Genomic DNA, 21080 nt, shown 5'->3' on the forward strand with positions numbered 1-21080 from the left:
AAGAAAGACATGCACATCTGGGATGGCATGAGGGTGAGCAAATGATTTAAAATGTTCATTTTTGGGGAAAATATTCCTTTAACAGACCAACATATACACAAAGAATGCTTATGAGACAAAAATATTGCATCGTGTGTTGAAATACAGAAACTCTCACTGTGCTTGCGTACATGCCATAGCAATAGCTATAGCAGAGCAGTGGGAAACAACTTTGTTCCACGTTTACTGCCGCTTCATCTCTATCCATCCCATCGGCTCTACGGTCAATACAAACAGGACAGGGGCGGGAGGCGTCCTTGTAATTTTTTAATCTTTGTCTCTTTTGTTTAGTGTAAAATAATTACACTTTATCACATAACACGCGATGCTAAGATACATAATCGCTACATACACACAAAGAGTTAATATTTAATGTCTGGAATTGTGGTTACACAACTAACACTGTCCCGGTTTCCACCCCACCACCCCCGCAGAAATTGAATGGTCCGTCCCAGTCAGACATGTCATGATTGTTGCTGGGAGAGAAGAGAAGCGAGGAGCGAGCTCGTCTGTTTGAAACTTCTTCAACCGTTGTGGAACGGTGCACTTCATCATCATCATCATCATCGTTATTAAACCGCTTTAAATTCCGTGTCGTGGTCGATTTGAGGGCTGAAATATTTTCTTGATGAATTTTTGTTCTTGAGGTAATTTCCAGAAAAAGGGAGACCATCCGAAAGTAATCGGGTAGGTTTTGAAGTTTGTTTTAGGTTCGGGAGTATTAACAGATGATGAACTTTGAACTGGGGGATTTCTGTTGTGTTGACATGTCTTCGGGCGACCAGAAGTAAACCCGCGTTTGCCCGGCGCTGCGGCGGCTGCTGGGCAGGAGAGAGGAGGAATCATTTTGCCTTTTGCTTTTAGTGATATTTAACAAGAGTGAACTTGCTACGCTTGGAGACAGCAAGAGATCAAAATGTCTGCCAAGGCTGCATCAAATAAGGTAGGAACTTTACTGAAGGTAACTTTTAAAAAAAAATAACAAATGGACGTGATTAGGGTCACAGGAGTCCTGGCCCATTTAAGGAGTGATACGTGTCGGAAGAAACACTCATTAAGATTAGCAGTCAACGTGTTCACTCAGCAAATATCTACGTGATACAGCCTATTTTCCTTTATAATTAAGTTTAAAAACAGAATATTAACACATGTATACAATTAAAACTTCTTCGACGTGAGATTCGCTGATGAGTTTGCGGAATACCTGTTGATTACAAACTGCCCTGAAATCGACTATTCCGCTAATAGTTGTTGCGTCAAAGCATGCGGACGAAACTGATATTGTTATCCTTTGTATTATTATTATTATTGCAAACTTTTTTCCCGCATTGCTGAAGATTAGACCTGCTTCCTGTCGGAATAGTCGATTCACAGGCCTCTAGCACAGGGTGATAATACGGGTAGAGTTTCAGTTTGTTGTCTGAATATTTTGATAGGCAGGGGTTTACAGGTGCAGAAAACTATTCGGGCCTGTGCCGATACAGAGAAACGAGATTTAGGCCAAGTATCGTAAGAATGCATATTTACGATCCTGCAATCGCGTTGGACTTGTGTTCCTTACAAGTGTTGTAGGAAAAGGGAACGACTCGATTAGAATGAACTCTGGATGCGTTTGCCCTTTAACCCAGAGACAGACTGTGGAAAAAAGTTAGGAAAAAGTAATGTTGTTGCATGGGGTCCTTGTGTGAGGTGGCTTGGGAAGTACAATGATGTGGGTGTGTTTTTACACTGAGTGGGCTTCCTCTCCTCCGTAAAATGCAGGAATGTGTACTGCACATTCAGTCATTCTGGTTTGGGGAGTTTTTCTTGATGAGGTGAAATGGTTATGTGATGATGTAATGCTCAGGTGTAGTCTTTGTCTTTACATTATGTTCAGTAAACATTTCACACCAATCACTGTGACGTTTTTGTCAATTACATTATATATGTCTGTGTACCGGTACTACATTACAGGAACATACAATTAAAGTAGGAAGCCACAGAGTTACTGTAATGTCTGTTTATTTAAGGACAGATATGGTGATTAAGACATGACAACATTTTTTCAGGCGGAGATATTTTGTCATGTCCATGTGTGTGGATGATGCTGGTTTTGTGTACTAAAGTTATAGTCTCTCTATGGGAAACTGTCTTGTCTCTGCTGTATCTGGCATCTTTTGATTTGTTTTTAGATGCTAAGACTCTCTGTGGATGATTAAATTGTTATTAGGACTGCCAATGAAAAGAATGGTATTGTGGTATAGTAAATATAGCAGAAAACATGAAGTACTTTCTGCATTGAATAATTAAAGTGTGAACTTGAAAACATCAATTCAATTGTACATTTGTACTCAGATCAACTTGTAAAAATGAACATTCTTCCCTTTAAGTTAATATTATTTTGCTATCTATACAATGCACCATCATGTACCAGTCCTAAAGAAGAAAATCTTGTGATTTTTGAGTAAATTTCACAGTTAAATTAAGTAAATTTTACTTAACTTTTCAAATCTGGTGTTCCCAGCACAAACCAGGCTTGAATAATTAATTTGCTTGTATGGTTTTACTGTTAGCAAGTTTACACAGTTTTTGTTATTGATTTAGTTATGTTTAGGAACTTCTTGTTTAGTGAATTCTGTAGTTCATTTTCATGATAAAAAAAAAATCTGTTGATTGTTACCATCATCGTTTTTTTTTTTTTGTGTACTAAGTATTGAGTTCTACATGCACAGCTCTGGATCTTGTTTCTGTCACCATTAAAGTTTCCAAGGAACCAAGGATTTTTTAATGCACTGAGTTTGGATGTATTTGTTATTTTAAACTGCAAAATACAAGATTTTATGGTTAAAAATGAACAAACTGCCATTATTGATTAAGTACAAAAACAATCAGTGTTTAAAACAATGTACTTTCCTTACCCTTTATTAATTTTAGTAAGCCTATAAATATAATTTGTATTTTGAGCTGTCAGGTCGGATTTGGTGCAAAATCGCTGACTTATGTCTAGGGCTGAAATGATTAGTCAGCAATAAAAAATTGTCGAAAAACATTTTAGTTGTCGATTAGTTGTTTGATCACATTTAACGTAGCATGAGATCACAGTAAACTCTAATGATGATGCACAAGAGCAGCACTGCAGTTTGTGTCTGACTGAGGAGAGGAAGAATTACACAGCTCATAGTCGAGATGCACTCTAAACTTTCCAAACGGCTTCAGGTGATGAAGATTACAAAGTATGAGGGAATTCTAATGCAAAAATACAAAGTAAATACAGAAGCACTCTTGTTGTGGAATAAGCGGAGCTCTTTAAAGGAAACACCCTGGTGTTACATTTTAAATGCAGTTATATTTAATGTGTTATAGCTTTATTAAAGTTCAAATAATACGCCAGCAGATCATGTACAGTATCTCACAAAAGTGAGTACACCCCTCGCATTTTTGTAAAATTTGATTATATCTTTTCATGTGACAACACTGAAGAAATGACACTTTGCTTCAATGTAAAGTAGTGAGTGTACAGCTCGTATAACAGTGTAAATTTGCTGTCCCCTCAAAATATTTCAACACACAGCCATTAATGTCTAAACTGCTGGCAACAGTGAGTACACCCCTAAGTGAAAATGTCTAAATTGGGCCCAATTAGCCATTTTCCCTCCCCGGTGTCATGTGACTCGTAAGTGTTACAAGTTCTCAAGTGTGAATGGTGAGCAGGTGTGTTCAATTTGGTGTCATCGCTCTCACACTCCCACATTCTGGTCTCTGGAAGTTCAACATGACACCTCATGACAAAGAACTCTGAGGATCCGAAAAAAAGAATTGTTGCTCTACATAAAGATGGCCTAGGCTATTAAAAAATTGCCAAGACCCTGACACTGAGTTGCAGCACGGTGGCCAAGACCATACAGTGCTTTAACAGGACAGGTTCCACTCAGAACAGGCCTCGCCATGATCGACCAAAGAAGTTGAGTGCACGTGCTTAGCGTCATATCCAGACAACCGTCTTTGGGAAATAGACGTATAAGTGCTGCCAGCATTGCTGCAGAGGTTGATGGGGTGGGGGGGTCAGCCTGTCTGTGCTCGGACCATATGCCGCACACTGCATCAAATTGGTCTGCATGGCTGTCGTCCCAGAAAGAAGCCTCTTCTAAAGATGATGCACTAGAAAGCCCGCAAGCAGTTTGCTAAGGACATGGATTACTGGAACCATGTCCTGTGGTCTGATGAGACCAAGATAAACTTATTTGGTTCAGATGGTGTCAAGCGTGTGGAGGAAACCAGGTGAGGAGTACAAAGACAAATGCGTCTTGCCTACAGTCAAGCATGGTGGTGGGAGTGTCATGGTCTGGGGCTGCATGAGTGCTGCTGGCATTGGGGAGCTACAGTTCATTGAGGGAACCATGAATGCCAACATGTACTGTGACATACTGAAGCAGAGCATGATCCCCTCCCTTCAGGGAGACTGGGCCGCTGGGCAGTATTCCAGCATGTTAACGACCTCAAAAACACCTCCAAGACGACCACTGCCTTGCTAGTGAAGCTGAGGGTGAAGGTGATTGACTGGCCAAGCATGTGTCCAGACCTAAACCCTATTGAGCATCTGTGGGGCATCCTCAAACGGAAGGTGGATGAGCACAAGGTCTCTAACATCCACCAGCTCCATGATGTCGTCATGGAGGAGTGGAAGAGGACTCCAGTGGCAACCTGTAAAGCTCTGGTGAACTCCATGCCCAAGGGGGTTAAAGCAGTGCTGGAAAATAATGGTGGCCACACAAAATATTGAGACTTTTGGGCCCAATTTGGACATTTTCACTTAGGGGTGTACTAACTGTTGCCAGCAGTTTAGACATTAATGGCTGTGTGTTGAGTTATTTTGAGGGGACAGCAAATTTACACTGTTATATAAGCTGTACACTCACTGCTTTACATTATAGCAAAGTGTCATTTCTTCAGTGTTGTCACATGAAAAGATATAATCAAATATTTACAAAAATGTGAGGGGTGTACTCACTTTTGTGAGATACTGTAAATTAGTGTTGTCAAAAATACAGGTACTCCGGTACCAAGTCGGTACTGAAACAATTTTTTTTTTTTTACAATACCAGAATTTCTGAAGGTACCGAGTACCAGGTCTACCCGGTACCAATGTAGAGTCGGGAACTTTTTAACTCTCACAACAAGCAAAAAATTACGACTAGTAAAGCTGCTGCGGAGTCTCAACTGAATCTTGTCGAAAAGAAAAATGGAAAAAGCCAGTTTTGGAAATTCTTTGTATTTGAGGCTGATGAAAAGGGAAACATCATAGATCAGCAAAAACCTATTTGTAAACGCTGCTTTCGCAATTTTCTGACGAAAGGAGGAAACACATCAAACTTAATAAAGCACCTGAAAGACAAGACACCTGGATTAATTCAAGCAACCAAAGCAGGTTAGTTTAAAAGCATATTATATTTGCATTAGGGCTGAAACAATTAGTCGACATTATCGACAATAAAAAAATGACAAGAAAAATTGTCATTGTCGAATAATTGTTTGATCTCATTTAATGTAAAATGAAATCATATTAAAATGTAATGATGATGATGATGTAGACGACGACCGAGAGCAGCACTGCAGTCCGCGCCTGACCGAGGAGAGGAATAATTACACAGATCACAGTCCAGATGCACTCTAAACTTTCACAGCTGCTTCTTATGTAGATCCCAAAGTATTAGGGAATTACATAAAAAAAAGTTAATTCAGAAGCAGTCTCATTTTAGAATAAGCGGAGCCGGAGCTCTTTAAAGGAAACATCCCGGCATTACAAATGCAGTTATGTTTAATGTGTTATAGCTTTATTAAAGTTCAAATAATACAGAAGCAGGTCATGTTAATAACTTTAAACTCAGAAACTGGCATTTCTCTGTGTGGTAAGCGCCTCTTCAATGAATTGTGCGAATGTCCCGATCTAAGGGGGAGAGATTGAAACTGCACCCGGCTGAGAGAGAGACTCTGCCTCGGGGACGCTCATCCCTTGAGTGCGCACACTTAATGCAGCTACTTATTTAATCATAATATTGGTCACTGTGCATTTCTTATCATGAAGAAAAATGGCAATATGCAGCTTTATTAATAAGAGAGCACTTTGCACATTAGTTTGGAAATTGTTTTTTATTCATTCTATTGTATGATTGTTTATTTTTTATTTTTTTAGTACTTGGTAAAAACTTAAAGTAAAAGTTGCAAATGTTGAAGCAAATCTTATATAAGGGTTCAAAAATACTTTAAGCATACATTGTACAGTTTTGTTATAATTCAAAAATAATATATTTAAATTAAAATGTTGCTCAATTACTCAGAACCGTTCGGCCCAATGGTGGAAAAGAGAATAAAAGTCCTTTATGGGTCTTCAATAACACCACATGCATTGAATGGCTACTGCTCACTAAGCTCCTCATTTGGGGTTAATTTAGTGCTAAATTTTATTTGGGAAATGTAGTTTGAGTACTTTGTTTTTGTATTTATGCATATGTAACCAAAGATTCTGAATAAGCAAGTCAGGCATATTCTTTAGATATAAATTAGCTAGTAATTATAACAGGAAACCTGTTTCAGGTGTGGACATGGCTCATAGTAATGCACTGATTATTAGCCCATCTTCTTTGTTCTGCAGGTCCAAAACATTTTGTTAGGCTGGATAGATTAAATCTCTGACACTCTTTCTCACTATATCAAACTCTTGATGATCAACACAAAGCCATTAGGGCTGGGTATTGATACAGATTTCCTGATGTGATTTGATTCACAAGCTTCTCAAGCATCAAAAAATATATTGCATATATTATGCAATATATAATTTTTATATAATAATAATATTATATAATTAAATAATATATTTTTTTATATAATAATAATATATAATTAAATAATATTTTTTATTATTTTTTAATATATACAGATTATTATAATGTGTAAATAGTATATATTACGCATCAAGCGATACACAAGTAAAAATAATATATATATATATATATATATATATATATATATATTATTTTTACTTGTGTATCGCTTGATGCAATATATACTATTTACACATTATAATAATCTGTACCGTCTCTTTAAGGAAACCGTTAGTTCTGTAAATAGAATTTGCAAATGAGAGCATATTAAAGATAGATAATTCTTTACTTCATTTGTGCTAAAATTAAATCGTGATTAGAATTAAATGGTTATTTTTGTATTATTTTTGATCAACAATGGACTGAAAACAGAAAGGGGTTTAAAAAGGACATCATTTTAGTATTATTTTCTGCTGGGTACCTGGCCACTCAGGGATCTCTGGTAATGAGCAAGCAGATAGAGCTGCCAAAGAAGCATTATCCTCAGAACCAGTAAAATGCTCTATTCTGTTCACAGACCGAAAATATTTAACGTATACACTAAAAACAAATGGCAGTTGGAATGGGATCAGTGTTTAAACAACAAATTATGGGAAATAAATCCTGTTATTGGAACAAGACGCATTCCCTTTTAATAATCCATGCTGGATAGGACATGCAAGGATCACACACCAATTTTTACAATCTGGAGAAGTCATTAAACTGCCAATCGTGTCAGAACCCACTATCCATTAAACATGTCTTACAGGATTGTAACCCTTCTACACACTTGTGAAAAGGTTTTTAACAAAGTATATCCAAATGTAGTTTTAAGGTTTTTAGAAAAAAAATTAGCGTAAACACCATTTTTAGTGCGCTCACAATGAATATAGCCATAGAAGCTGGCATGGCGTTAAAAAGGAAAGAAAGAAAAAGGACAATATTCAATGACAAATAAATTGCGTGGATCTCTTCTTTGGACATGTTAGGCCTACATGTAATGAGGCAAACCAAACTTTTACTCCCAATACGCAGTGAAAAGATCTCACTGCTGAACGTCTTCACAACTATGCTACTCATTTACAGACACAGTGTGAAATTTGGTCTCGTATGCAAGTGATTTACTTTCATTGTAGAGAGGTGTGCAGATAGTAAAAAAATCGATCTTGGGATTTAAGAATTTATATCAGGATAGTTCAAATGAAGATTGCGATGCATCAGAAAATCAATGTTTTTATCCTGTCCTAAAAGCCATATTTTTATTTTTTTCTAGAGAAAAAAAATTATCTATTCTTGCCATTTGCATAGAAATCAAGTTATTTAATATTAAACAGTATATACTGCTCAATCACAAGTCTGTCTCTCCCATTCACAGAGCACAAGAGAGATGTGGACTATTTGTATTAATACTATAAATAGGCTTCTAGAGCTTGTATTCATAGTCAGTGTAGAGAGAGCGAGCAAGAGCTCTTGTCCTCTGTGTCTGTTCTGGAGAGGTTATGTTAATTAACTGCTGGAGCCTCTGGCTCTCATGCATGGGTTTTTACATCATCAGAGGACAAACATATTGTAGCTATACTGCTGTACCAGACATATTGCAAAAGAGGAGTCATGCCGTTGCAATTTCCTCTGGAGGAGAGGAGGGAATATTTGTTTCTTTGTCTATATCTCAGCTGGGTTTGTGCCAGTTCTGCAGATAAAACAGTACATGTCGAAATCTGGGAGTGGAGAGTAATGTGTTGTTTACAGAGCCCTGTGCGCCTCTTTCAAAGCCAGTCAGTGGCCAATCAGGCTCAAGAGTGTCTGTGTTGTTTGAAAGCTTGAGTGGTTCCCATGGTAAGGAAAAGCACTGGGCTCCTGGTGCAGCTCCACCACAGGGCCTGCTGTATGTATTGAATTGTTGTAGCATTTTACACAGTCAGAATTACTGCATGTTAGCTGCCTCACATCTTCCATTCAACTGTCAACAACTGGATTAAAGGAATTAGGGGTGTCAATTGAGCGGAGTAATTACATTTTAATTTCTTAAATATATTCAAAATTCAAATTAAATTCATATTTTAAAGTCAGCTGATTTTTAAATTGACGTTGTTTCCTTAGTCCACAAAAGGGCGCATTAAATATGAAAACCATACATCATTGTGTAATATTATTGCAAAGAACATTCCTGACTGTTAAAAAAAGAGGGCATTCCATTTTCAACTAATGCACATCAAATAAATACATTTTAGTCAGTCTATATTTTCAAATGTTAAGTCAAAAGTAAAATGAGGGGGGAAAATGCTTCAGTAGACAGTTCACATGGTGTTACCCTTGCATTGATGCCACAGCATACTACCCCAGACTCAAGCTTCATAATAACAGCGAAATGCCACACTGTTTTTTATTTATTACAGTTTATGTAGGGTAGAAATATTCCCAGATAGCATTGGTATTCGGCTGAACTCTGTAGTGAAGCGGCTCAGACTATGAGCCTATGCCAGGGGCTGTTCAAACAAATGGAACACAGAATGGAACCGAATGCGAGGATCTTGTATTGCTCTCACAGAGGAAGACCTAGTGCATTTACTGCTGGGTGTGTCATTTCCACATTTCCTCTTAGATTAATGCTCTGCTAATGAGTGCTTAATTAGGCTGTACCCCCCTCAGTCCTTACCACTGGGCTTTCAGTGTTCTTGAACTGAGTGAGGCAGCCTTTATGAGTCTTAGATCTTCACTGCATGTGACAGGAGAGAACAGGAGTGTACATGTTATCCTCTGTATGTGTCATCTCTTAGCCAGTGAGTTTATAACTTAAGCCTAGTGGACACTACACAACTCAAGCTTGTTTCCTTTGATGTGTTGAGTCTGCGACTACTAGTCTATGTAGAGAAGTTTCAGATTGAACGAATAGTGTTGAGTCGTATAGTGTGCACAGTTCTACGATTTGCCCAGACTTGTTGCAGACGCTATGATGGATTTCAAAACTGCTTGTATTTTGGCCGATGAGTCATCAGGTGTGTGCACAGTCCTGACGAGTGAGAGACCGGCAATGAGCAAAAGCCTATGAAATACAGAGAGAGAGCAAGAGAAGAGCAATGCATTGGGTGGGCCTTATAGCCCGTCTGCCGGCAAAAAAAAAAAGTGCTGTACTTCTACACCGTAACTGTGATGATACCAAACTAAAACAAAATATTAATATTTAGAGAGAGAGCGAGAATAATTTACTCGCTGGTCCTTTGCCACTCCTCCACCCTCTAGTGGACGACACTTCCCAGTTCTCCCACTCCTTCTCTGGATTGATAAGCCTGGTGTGCAGAATCGCGGCCCCGCCCCGCCCTCCGCCCTGGCACAAGAGCCTATTCTTAATCAGAACCGGTTTCGTAAAAAAAAAAAGTGAATGATTTTCTTGACATTTGGGTCCGTTAACAGTTCTTAAATTTGCATTATTCCACCGATGCGAATGCAACAGCCTTCTAAAATACTTTTTCTGCTACCATCCTGCGGCACAGCAACACTGCTGTTTAATCGGCTGCCTTAAACATAGCATGACCAGTATTGCCTGATTCCTGAACGATCGAGTTCTATAATCCATTTCTTTTAAATCTACTGTGCTACAAGCGTAGCCCGATTCCCAAGGTAAAAGTTTGGTTTGACTTGTTCAATGAGTGTCCAAAGACGTGATCCACACAATCCATTTGTCATTGAATAAGGTCTCTTTATACACTTTCTGTTCTTTACATTCAGTTGTTGAACAAAAACAACATAAATATAATAATATAAATAAAATATAATTAGTACAATTTTTATTTAAATTTTATTAATTTTCATAATGCACTTAGTTAGAAGGTCCCCTGTAAAATTGACAGCATTAGCTGATCAATTTCGATTATATTCCATATGGATTGATATCGAAATCAGAATCAAATTGAATCAAGAGCTTATGATTAAATTTGAATCAATACACAGTCTCGCTTTTAAATCAACATCACAAAATTTAGAGTGCTCCCTAACGAAACAATTACTCTCTTATCAGTCTTTTAAAGCTGATGTAACTTTTTCTGTGTTAAAATACTTTCTCCTATCCCAGCTTAATTTGCAGAGAAAACTACAAGTTAGCCATTCATAGATGAATTTTCTCAAACTGTAGACTGTGCCTCTGTGCACTGTAAAAAAATCCTGTTTGTTTTGACCCACTTAGATCCACCCCAGCAACGTTACTCAATCCATAGCGAGTTGAGGGTGGAACTATCTGACTGTTTGAACAACAGCAGACAAGGGGCGTGTTCAGAAAGCTGTTTTGAAAGCATTGTATTTTTGTAATTCCATTTGGTAAAGTCAAACCTAAAAATTGCATTTCTTATTTCCAAATATTTATTCTCCAAAAGTTTTCATAGTACATGGTACAGATCTCAAAAGTTTAAAGGAAACTATGATGACCATGTCTGTAGGGTTGCATGGTTTACCTATAATAGTGAAGTATCGCGATACCAAAAGAAAATCATCTTGTTTCTAATTTCGGTACCATATTACAGTATGATGTCATTAGCAAAATGACATGAGATGTGACACTTTTGAGATGAAATCAATGACAATTGGAAACTAAAATAAAAACCCTCTGGATATGGCCAAGTGTGATCTTTAAAGAGCAGAAGGATGTAATTTAATTAAATAATATACAGTCACATGCGCTGCATGCTACAGAATAAACAAGAGGTGCCGATCTGCTTTACACATGCACTCGTCGCACACACACTCACACAAATGCAATACTTGCTACTGGTGCTTAATTTTCATGCATTGTGTTTAGAGTATAAATGGCTGTTAACAATTAAATTAACTCCTCTGGTGCAGCTCGGAGATTTTAGCTTGAGAGTCATGACTGGAGTATCCCAGCATTAATGGGAAGCTTGGTATAACTAGGTCGTCAGTTCGCAAATGTCTGTCAAAATAAAAGTCCCATTAAAATGAAAGCTCTATTTAACTGGATGCGTGAATTTGAAGATGGAACAACATATAACTACTGTATAAAAATGTAATATTCAAAAAGTAGCAATAATACTCTTAATTATTATTATATAAAATGGTTGTATTATTATAATCATCTTTAACTAATATCACAAACACACGTGTTTTATCAGCATGTTGTGATTTTAATTAATATGTGAAGCTCTGTTCTGCAGCATTTTATTTTACCAAAAATAAAAAAGAAATTTTATAAAAATTTTGTATTCAAGTATATTATAGTATTATAAATTAATAATTATATTTTTATTTGAATGAAGCTGTATGTATCAATTTGATTAAACACCATTTGATCGTAACATTTAATTAAAACTTTTAACATGGAATCCAGAAAAATGTACATGGAAAATGCAAACTTTGTTTCGGTGAGACTTTATGCAGTTGTTTTAAGCGAGACATTTTCTGTGTAATTTCATAAAAAATCTGAGGCTTTTTATTTGTTGATTATTGTATCGGTACCGAGGTACCAGGGATGGTATCATACCGAAGCCAATATTTTGTTATCGGAGCAACCCTACATGTGTGTGTGTGTTCAGAATCTTAAAAATATGTCTGTTTCTTAGCAATGTTCTGTTATATCTATCTGTGCTACTTGTTATACACCAATCTGGTTGAGAGAATGGGGCAGAAATAAAAACATTAATCTGAATCACATGTCGGTTCTTAGTGAGCCTTCTCTCAACCATGATATCTGTATCTTCTGAGCAGATCTGTGGAGGAAGCCACATTGATTAGGCAATGTGATTGACCCCTGCATAATTGTTGTTTAAGCAGTGGTTAAGTACAGACCGAAGCCTGAAGAGATTACAGACCTCACAACATTTATTTACCTCAGAGACTTAAATGTATTTATTTATTTGATAATAATCTGTTATTATTGTATCATATGTCTGTAATGATAGTAATCACTGCTAGATTTGGTGTGTTTGTGGGCATAGATAGAGTAAGAGAGTTAATGATAATGATGGTCTTGGCATGTTTGGTTTGTGGGAGTTTGGCCGAGTTAGTGGATTAGTGGTATTGTGTTGTTTGTTTGAGTGCAGTTCAGGGGCTCAGAAAGGGGGAGATCATTCCTGACTTCTGAATATATAGAGCCTGACAAGCTCAGTGCCACATGGGAACTTATAATGTTTTAAAACTCTTATAGCCTTAGATTGTAAAGCCTAAAGTCTTTTTGTGTTTTCAGTGGGCAGTCTGTCTTGAATCCTCACGTCTGTTGGCAGTCTAGCTCTCCATTAGGCCTGATTTCTCAGATTTAGGTCCACTGACCTCAACTCTGCTGTGCCCACAGCACAAAGCAGGTTTGCTGTGATCTAGTCTGTGTTTATGGAGCTGGGAAATTCTAGAAGGCTGTTTTGAAGATAAGATTTGAGCAATTTCCTCCTCTTAGTTTGCCCCAGAAGCTTTCAGCAGATGTTGCTGTGACCTCTTTTGACTTCTCTTGAGCATTTTTATGGAAACTGTATCATTTATTCTTTAATAGATTTGTATAAAAGGTTCTGTATATGGGTGAGTTACACTGAAGCATGAAAATGTAGTGAAAAATGAACAAATGTAGACCGTAGAACATTGTATTGGCCTAATTATACAATCACAATTTAATTAGCATGGACTCATTACAAACATTTTACTCGTATGAAAAAAGCATGACATGATCTATCACCCATATACAAATGAGCAATCTGCAAAAATTTAACTTTGTTGAAATGTAAAATTCAGCTACTCTTTTCTGCCCATTTCCATCATTGGGGAGAGCAACCAACAGCCTCTATTTATTTTCTCCAACGATCTGTGTATTTAAATTTCACACAGAAAGAGTGTGTACAACCTGTCAGATCACATATGTGCTGCACACTTCACAAATCTCTATCTCTTGCTTTCTTTGTGTTTTTTTTATGTTTGTTTTAGTAGTGTAGCTGTTTAGAGAAAAGAGCTTAACCACCGCAAGTGTGACAGGGTTGACCAGAAGAGTTAATTTTCTTGTAGTTAGTTTGCTATATGCTCTTTACAATAGCAAAGCTGTTGTGGGATCTTCTCTCCTTTCCCTGAGTCACTGAGTGTGTCATGGTCATGTCGCCAGGTGTTTCCAGTTTCAAAGACTGTGAATTAGCCTAGTGGGTTCTTTAGGCTCTCACCACCAAGTGTCAAATTCCTTTTGATGAGCATTCATCCTCATTCAAGTCCGGGTTTCTATTGTTGTTGTTTTTGTGGTATGCTGATTTCTACTCTGGATGTGCGCATTCAACAATTTTTTTTCGACAAGTCAATTATTCCAAAAGAAGGAAACCCTCAATTTTCATAAATATATGAGTAAATTCAACGTAATTTGGGGCTTCTGCATGGTCATTCACAATTATCATAATTCATGCCCATGAAAATGCCTTAAGGAATGCATCAGACATGCTAGGGATATGCGAAACAGTAATAAAAGTTTTAAAATTAAGTGTATTGAGCAAACATGCTGGTGTGGTCACAAAGAAAGTTAGGAACTTGCTGTCATCGCATGTTTTGGCTGCAAGAGATTCTTGTGTGAATAAAAAAAGTCCAGGAGGTCAATACAAATGGTTTGACAGCTTAAGTGTAAAAAAAGAATGTTCAGTTCATGCCCGCAGGATTATGTCCATCACCTTTAATATTACCATATCTGGATCAGTCAAGCACATTGCCAACATCATTGCTGAAATTTGTTGGGTAAATCATAATGGTAACCATAATATACAGTACTTGCAACTGGAAGAATCTTAGCAGTTGTTAAATTTGTTGAAAACTTGCCTACTTGATGAACTGGCAGGGTACAAATAATGTGGAAAAAATAGGCATACCTAGCCTGTAATGGACATTTACTACCTTGAGCAGACCACATTTTTGTTTGGCCAAATTAACAGTAACCTGGTCTGGTGAAAGATGGGACCTGAGGCGATTAGTCCCTGCCCTGCAAGTTGCAGAGTAAGCATCTGGTCTTCCCACACCACCACCACCAAAGTGTAAACGTGTTCCCATACTTTGGGACATTTATCTTTTTTCTTCATTTTTCTAGGATGCACATTTTTATGCAAAACCTGACGTTACAAGTTTGTATATATTTGTGCCAGATTTCCACCTTTTAATAATTGTGTTAATTATATAAGGAGGAACATTAACATGACAGTAATTTGAGCTCTCGCTGGATCTGCATGAGAGCACTACACTATAAATAAAAATCCTCTTAAATTTACAGTAAAAAACAGACAGCTGTGGTTGCCAGAAATTCACTGTAAAAAATACGGTAACCACGCTTCAGTATTTTGATGCCTGTATATTTAACGGTGCATTAGCGTTTATATCATTAAATTATACAAGCGTAATACTTTAACCTTCTGAAACTTTAAAAATCTGCATTTCACTTTATAATGTATTTTTACTCACCGTAGTATTTACAGAAAGTCACATGATAACATGAATTTCATCATTAGTGGCTTTTCCAAGAGCAATGACCAATACATATGTAGAGACAGTGCTCAGTGTAACTCACACAAACTACAAATTACAGACATTTACAGTGTAGAGCAATTTCAAAGTAAAAGTGCTTTATGTGTGCTACAAGTAACTGTGCACTGTATGTACAATTAGTTTGATTTTGGCTTTTTGTGAGAATGCGGTTGCTAATGCACACATGCCATCTGTGGTTGTTGGACTACTTTGTCTTTGTCATACTACTCAAGTCTTGAGTTATATGGACTTTATAAATGTATACTGCTTTAACCTGTGGAGGGGAAGCCCTAATTATACCATGATGTTAATTATGTAGTATAGCCATGATGGGAATTAATCTTACTTTTGTTTTGACTCATTAACTCTGTGGCTGTCTATCTTTGGTTACAACACAGGCATTGTGGGGTAGAATACTGCCTGTAAGAGCTCGGGAATTCCTTTGAGTGGGCTTGGACTGGTCATGTGACCCTCGGCTGGGAGGCCTGTCCTGGGTGATGTTGCTCTGGCTCTGGGATATAAGCACCACCAAGTTGCCCCCGCCCCCCCACCCCCCTTCCCCTTTCTCTCATAATTTTGCCCTTCTCCCCTCTTTGTCACTTTCACTCTGTCTCTATATCAGTGCTCCCAAAGATTTATAAACTAGGGTGTTTTTTTTTCCCACGGCACCCAAACGTTTACTATTAATTTTAAATATTATCAATTTAAATGTATAAAGCCTTCAAGTTTTTCTAAAGTATAACATTGCTTCAGGCTGTTAAATTAATTATTAAAGAGCCAGTAATAAAATAGAAAACAGCGTAAACAGTGCTTTAATTTTTCAGTAACTGCAGCAATTAAACAATGAAATGATAATATAAAAAATGAAAGAATCTAATGTAAATTAAAAACATCTATATTATTGGAAATTTGTACTGTATGATTATTAGAAATCGTTATTCTAATAGAACTTATTCAATAAGTATGTTGAAGTTAATATTGTTTCCATGCAGTCAGAGTTTGACTGAGAAGTAGTCCTGTTATTGAAATTGGAACAGCGAATGCGTTTCTCTTTTTTTTGGTCAATATTGCTGTTTTATTAACGATATAACAGACAGCAGCAGGTCAATTAGGTTGCATTTGCACTTTGCACAGATCGGACATTTGATATTTTTGTCCTCTCTGCTTGCGCTCATGTAATACAGTGCATTTAATGGCTGTAGTTACATTAATATCCAGTCAACGGCAGATTGTGTCCTGTCTGTTTACACACTCGTAATACATTAACGGCTGTATTACATCAATACTGCATCAAGAGGCATATTGTGACTAAGAAGCGCATCCACAGCTGTATTCACAGTGAGACCTAAGCGCTTTATTCACCTTATTCAGCCTGCCCCTTTTCAGCCCTCCCCACTTCTGTGCAGGGCTCCAGACTACAAAAATGACTTGGGAGCCATTGGCTCCTAAACTGAAACTTTAAGGAGCCAAATGGCTGTTTTTAGTCACCAAATCACAGAATTGCTTGATTTAGGTTACTGTTCAGAAACAAGATAGAAAGCCAAATCACAGAATTTCTTGATTTAGATTGCTGTTCAGAAACAATATAGAAAGCCAAAAGGAAGAAAGCTGATAACCCATTAATCGAAGGTTTAATAAACAGTATAGTTGAGACGATACATTTGCATTACCATTTGTCTCATAAATGTTCACACCCCTTTCATAATTTATACAAATATAAGAGATAATTAATTTTTCTTATTTAATACTGCTCTTCACAATCTACAATACAGATAATTGCACAAAATATAGTATGCATATAGTAGTTTGTTGTCTTATTGAGTATCAATGAATGTTTGCATGTGTAATAGTTGTGAACAAGTCCCTCAACTGTTCTAAGTGTCGAAAGCTTGATCTCATATATTTTAGTTGCAGTCTGGAACCCTGCTGTGTTTTGGCTTTTAACTTCCAGATTGTATTGAAGCTACTGAGAAGAGTTGATCAAAATGAATTACATGTGGGAACAAAAAAAGTATTTATTTTTACCAAGAGTTGATTGTGTGAGTTTTAACCACCCCTTTACTATGTGAAAATGCTAGTGAGGTGTGTGTATATATATATATATATATGTATGTGTGTGTGTGTGTGTGTATAATTATAGTAGCACCCCTTCTCTCGTCCGGGTATAACAATTAAAAAAAATCTGCTCACCTGTGGTAGGGCGGGGCCGGGTCGTGATTCTAGACACCCGGTCCCTTATCAGGCTAATCAAGCCTCCGAGAGGGATGAAGGCAGACTGCGGAAGATGGTGCGGGAGAGAGAGATAGTTTACGGGCATGTCCGTCATGTGCGTGTTTGTTTTTTGTTTCAGTTTATCATAAAAATTGTATTTATATTGCCAAGCTGGTTCTCGTCTCCTCCTCTCCATTGAACTCACCTTAACCATAACTACATAGATGTGCACACATTCTCCAAAAAGGACCCTCTGCTGAATGAGGCTGTTGTTGTACAGTTAAACATCATTGTGGTTCTTTTATTGTGTACATGCGCGCCAGTGTTTGTGTGTGTGTTTTGCATCACCAGTTCTGGGTGCGGAAATTCTGATGTGGCAACAGTCTTGTTTTTATCATCACCTAACTAGAAATCAGGAATTGCAAAGCAACACCTCCCACTAAAGACAAACTTTACATTATGAATATAACATGCAGTTAGAACCTGTTAATCAGCGTTTGCTCGTGACACTGTTTGTCATAAGGAGAAATTGTTTTCTGTTTTTGTCTCCTGCTCATTTTGTAAAATAAACTTTGTTCATTTGTTGGTATGTATAGTTTCTCCATGACATAACTAACTTCTGAAAAAGGGCTCATATTTTAAAATATTTTATTCTCTGGAGACATCAAAACAAATTATATATATATATATATTCACTAGGAACACAAGAGTGAAACAGTTTGATATGAATCACACAGCTTTTGGCAATACATTCACCAAGAGATTTTCTGAAAAGTGTTGTAGAGCTTACTTATGAAGAGTTCTTTAGAGACAAAAGTAAAAAAACATGGGCTTGCTCTGTCTGTAGCTCTATAAATATTTGACTTGTACTATAAGTGTGCAATTCTTATTTTGGACTGATTTGCTGCCAAGACGAACATAAAAGCAAGCTGTTCAGATTCAGGAACTCAGTGGCAAAGCTAACTTTTCAGCATTCTGTATTTAATTCAGGCTTTGTTCATTTAAATATTTAAACTTGAAACGCTCAACATTAAATGTTTTAAACAGACTCAATCTAGAGTCTTTAAGCCTCAAATCATCAGCAATTCTGTCAGAGAGAGAGAGAGAGAGAGAGAGAGAGAAAAAGAAAGAGTAAGAGTGTGGACCTTGGCTTCTTATCAGCACATTCCTGCCCTATGGAATTGTGTGTGTATGGCAGATTACTCTGCAAATGCTCATTGCGTCAGTGCAGCACTGATTTAAAACTCCTGTGGCAAGGCCAGAATCTGAGGCCTGGTTATTGTCCCTGACCTGCCAGCGTTCTGCCATGGCAAACTCAAAATAATGTGAGTGTGTGTGTGTGTGTGTGTGTGTGTCACTGAGAGAGATTGAGCAATAAAAAGAGAGATAATACACTCATCACATACACCTTTACTTTGCTACATGGGCTAGTAGATGTATTGTTGACTTTAAAGGAAGGTAAATGACTCCTTGAGGAAGTGTCACTCTACTGTGTGTCCTGTATATGTGAAGGAATACTTGAGGAATTTGAGCACTGTCCAAGCACCCACAGAGATGTTTGAGATGAGATGGACCTTGCTGTGAGGGGGCCTGCAAAACAGTGCTGCATAGTGGGGTCTTTGGCCATGCTCCAATGCTTAGTGCTAAACGGATGAATGCTGGGAAAGAGAGGGTCTTATCAGTGGACCACCTGTTTAAACACATGGCAGTTAGAAGAACATCAGAGGTACGATGAGTTAGTTATTAGAGTTTTAGAATGTGAGGGTTTTTGTCATTTTGCAGGTAGAATTTTCTCATGTGTGCACCTTTATGTTTGATATATGCTTTTTTGAATGGTGCAACTATAAACCTTCAAAATGACCACTCAAAAACAAACTAGATCAATATAGTGAAGTTAAGTTCAAGGCACAGTCTTTTTTCACATTTTCTGTGCTGATTTTGAAGGAACATCTGTGCAATTCTGCAGCATGTATTTAGATATGGTTAAATATGCAAAAATCAGAAAACCGCAATGTGGTTGCCAAGGTCTCTCATCTGCGTTCACATACTTGAGTAGAGTATGTTTTGGCCTTCAAGCTGTTTTTTAGTGTGACACCCACCCACTGTTCTAAATTGGTGAGTATGAAAGGCCTAACAACTGAAGGCCTCGATATACTTCCAGAGAAGTTCTTATTCGTTCAGAGGTAAAAAGAAATTCTAAACAGCCGAGCAACAGTATACTGTTCCCAAACATTCAGAGACACACTACACCACTGTAGGAGGCATTTAGAAGAGCATTTAAATATGAGGACGCTCCGTAAAACCTAATTAAATCCTAACTAATGTGACATATAATAATGTAAAATATGCTATCAATGAATGTATGCCTAATTCTATGAGTAGAATTCACATGAGATCAGTAAAAGAAGCTGTTTTAACCACTCTGATGATTTAAAGTTATTTATATGCAGTAGAAAATTTTTCATTTGTCTTGTTCACATTTTGAATTAAAGGTGCTAATGTGCTAACACACTATACACGGCCATAATATGCGTGCTGGATACACTCTGTTATTGTAATTTATGATGACACTGATACTGCTGCAAAGATCAGTTAAAAGATGTTGTGATGCTGAACATTTATTATTTTGCAATTCTGACTAGTGCTGCTAGTGCTGTGGAAATTACTCTTTAACTACTTAAATAGACCCATTCATACAATTCATGGTTCTAGAATTAGAGTTAGCAACCTGGGATTGTGTTTTAGAATTAGTTCTAGCTTTCATTAAGCAAAATAAACAGTTTCCTCTGGTCTCAAATTAATCAGTTTGAGTTCAAGAAAGAGAGAATAAGTGAGGCAGTGTATATACTTCAGGCATCTAGAGCATTGCATTATAAGAGCATCTGTACAGTCTTTCATATTTTCTGACCATGTGAAAGTGCTGTGTGTGTCACTGTCTGAAGGGTGCTCCATCCACTGGGAGCCAGCAATAAAAACACCACGTTGTCATGGTTACGCTTACTATGATCACATCATGAGAAAGATGCTGGCATGTTGTCCCACAGGAGGTGCTGGTGTCTGATTAGCTGATGGTCTTATCCTACATGTTTAAATTTGAAAGCTTGAGTATGGCAGAGGCAACGACCCCCTCCCTCGCTGCCTGCCTATCTTTCTGTTCACTGTCTATCTCCCGCTCATTCATGGCTGCCATGGACTATTTTTAGAATATGATTGTCAAGAACTGCTTAAACAGATTAGGCAACTCTCGCTCTTTCTCACTCTCTCTTTTTCACTCTTTCTCTCTCCCACTCTATACCCTGTAATTAATATGTTATCTTTTGGCTAGTGCGGTTCAGGTTTGCCACAAATTGGAAGGTATTTTTCCAGATTTTCTCCACAATGTCTTAAGGGCCAGGCATACTTCGCTTTTGCATGTTCCGTATCGGCTCGTCTGGTCGACCGTGTTACCTTTGTGAGTATACTCTTCTCTAAACATGACCTTGGTAAAACATGCGCTATATAAATGTAATATTCATTCATATG

General features: G+C 37.4%; 1 protein-coding gene across 9 annotated transcripts in view; it reads left to right on the forward strand.

The window, feature by feature from the left end:
- Positions 1 to 526: 526 nt before the first annotated feature.
- LOC127654758 (tight junction protein ZO-1-like) overlaps positions 527 to 21080 on the forward strand; it is a 97219-nt gene continuing 76665 nt past the window's right edge. For 8 of the 9 annotated variants that reach the window (XM_052142106.1, XM_052142132.1, XM_052142139.1 and 5 more), the window contains exon 1: positions 527 to 982. In XM_052142106.1, the coding sequence (XP_051998066.1) occupies positions 956 to 982 (27 nt within the window). In that variant the 5' untranslated portion in view covers positions 527 to 955. Of the gene's footprint in view, positions 983 to 20842; positions 21010 to 21080 lie in introns of those variants that run through there. The other variant, XM_052142123.1, reaches the window with a different exon arrangement.

This window comes from Xyrauchen texanus, chromosome 2 (assembly GCF_025860055.1).
Source record: "Xyrauchen texanus isolate HMW12.3.18 chromosome 2, RBS_HiC_50CHRs, whole genome shotgun sequence".
Taxonomy (NCBI): Eukaryota; Metazoa; Chordata; class Actinopteri; order Cypriniformes; family Catostomidae; genus Xyrauchen; species Xyrauchen texanus.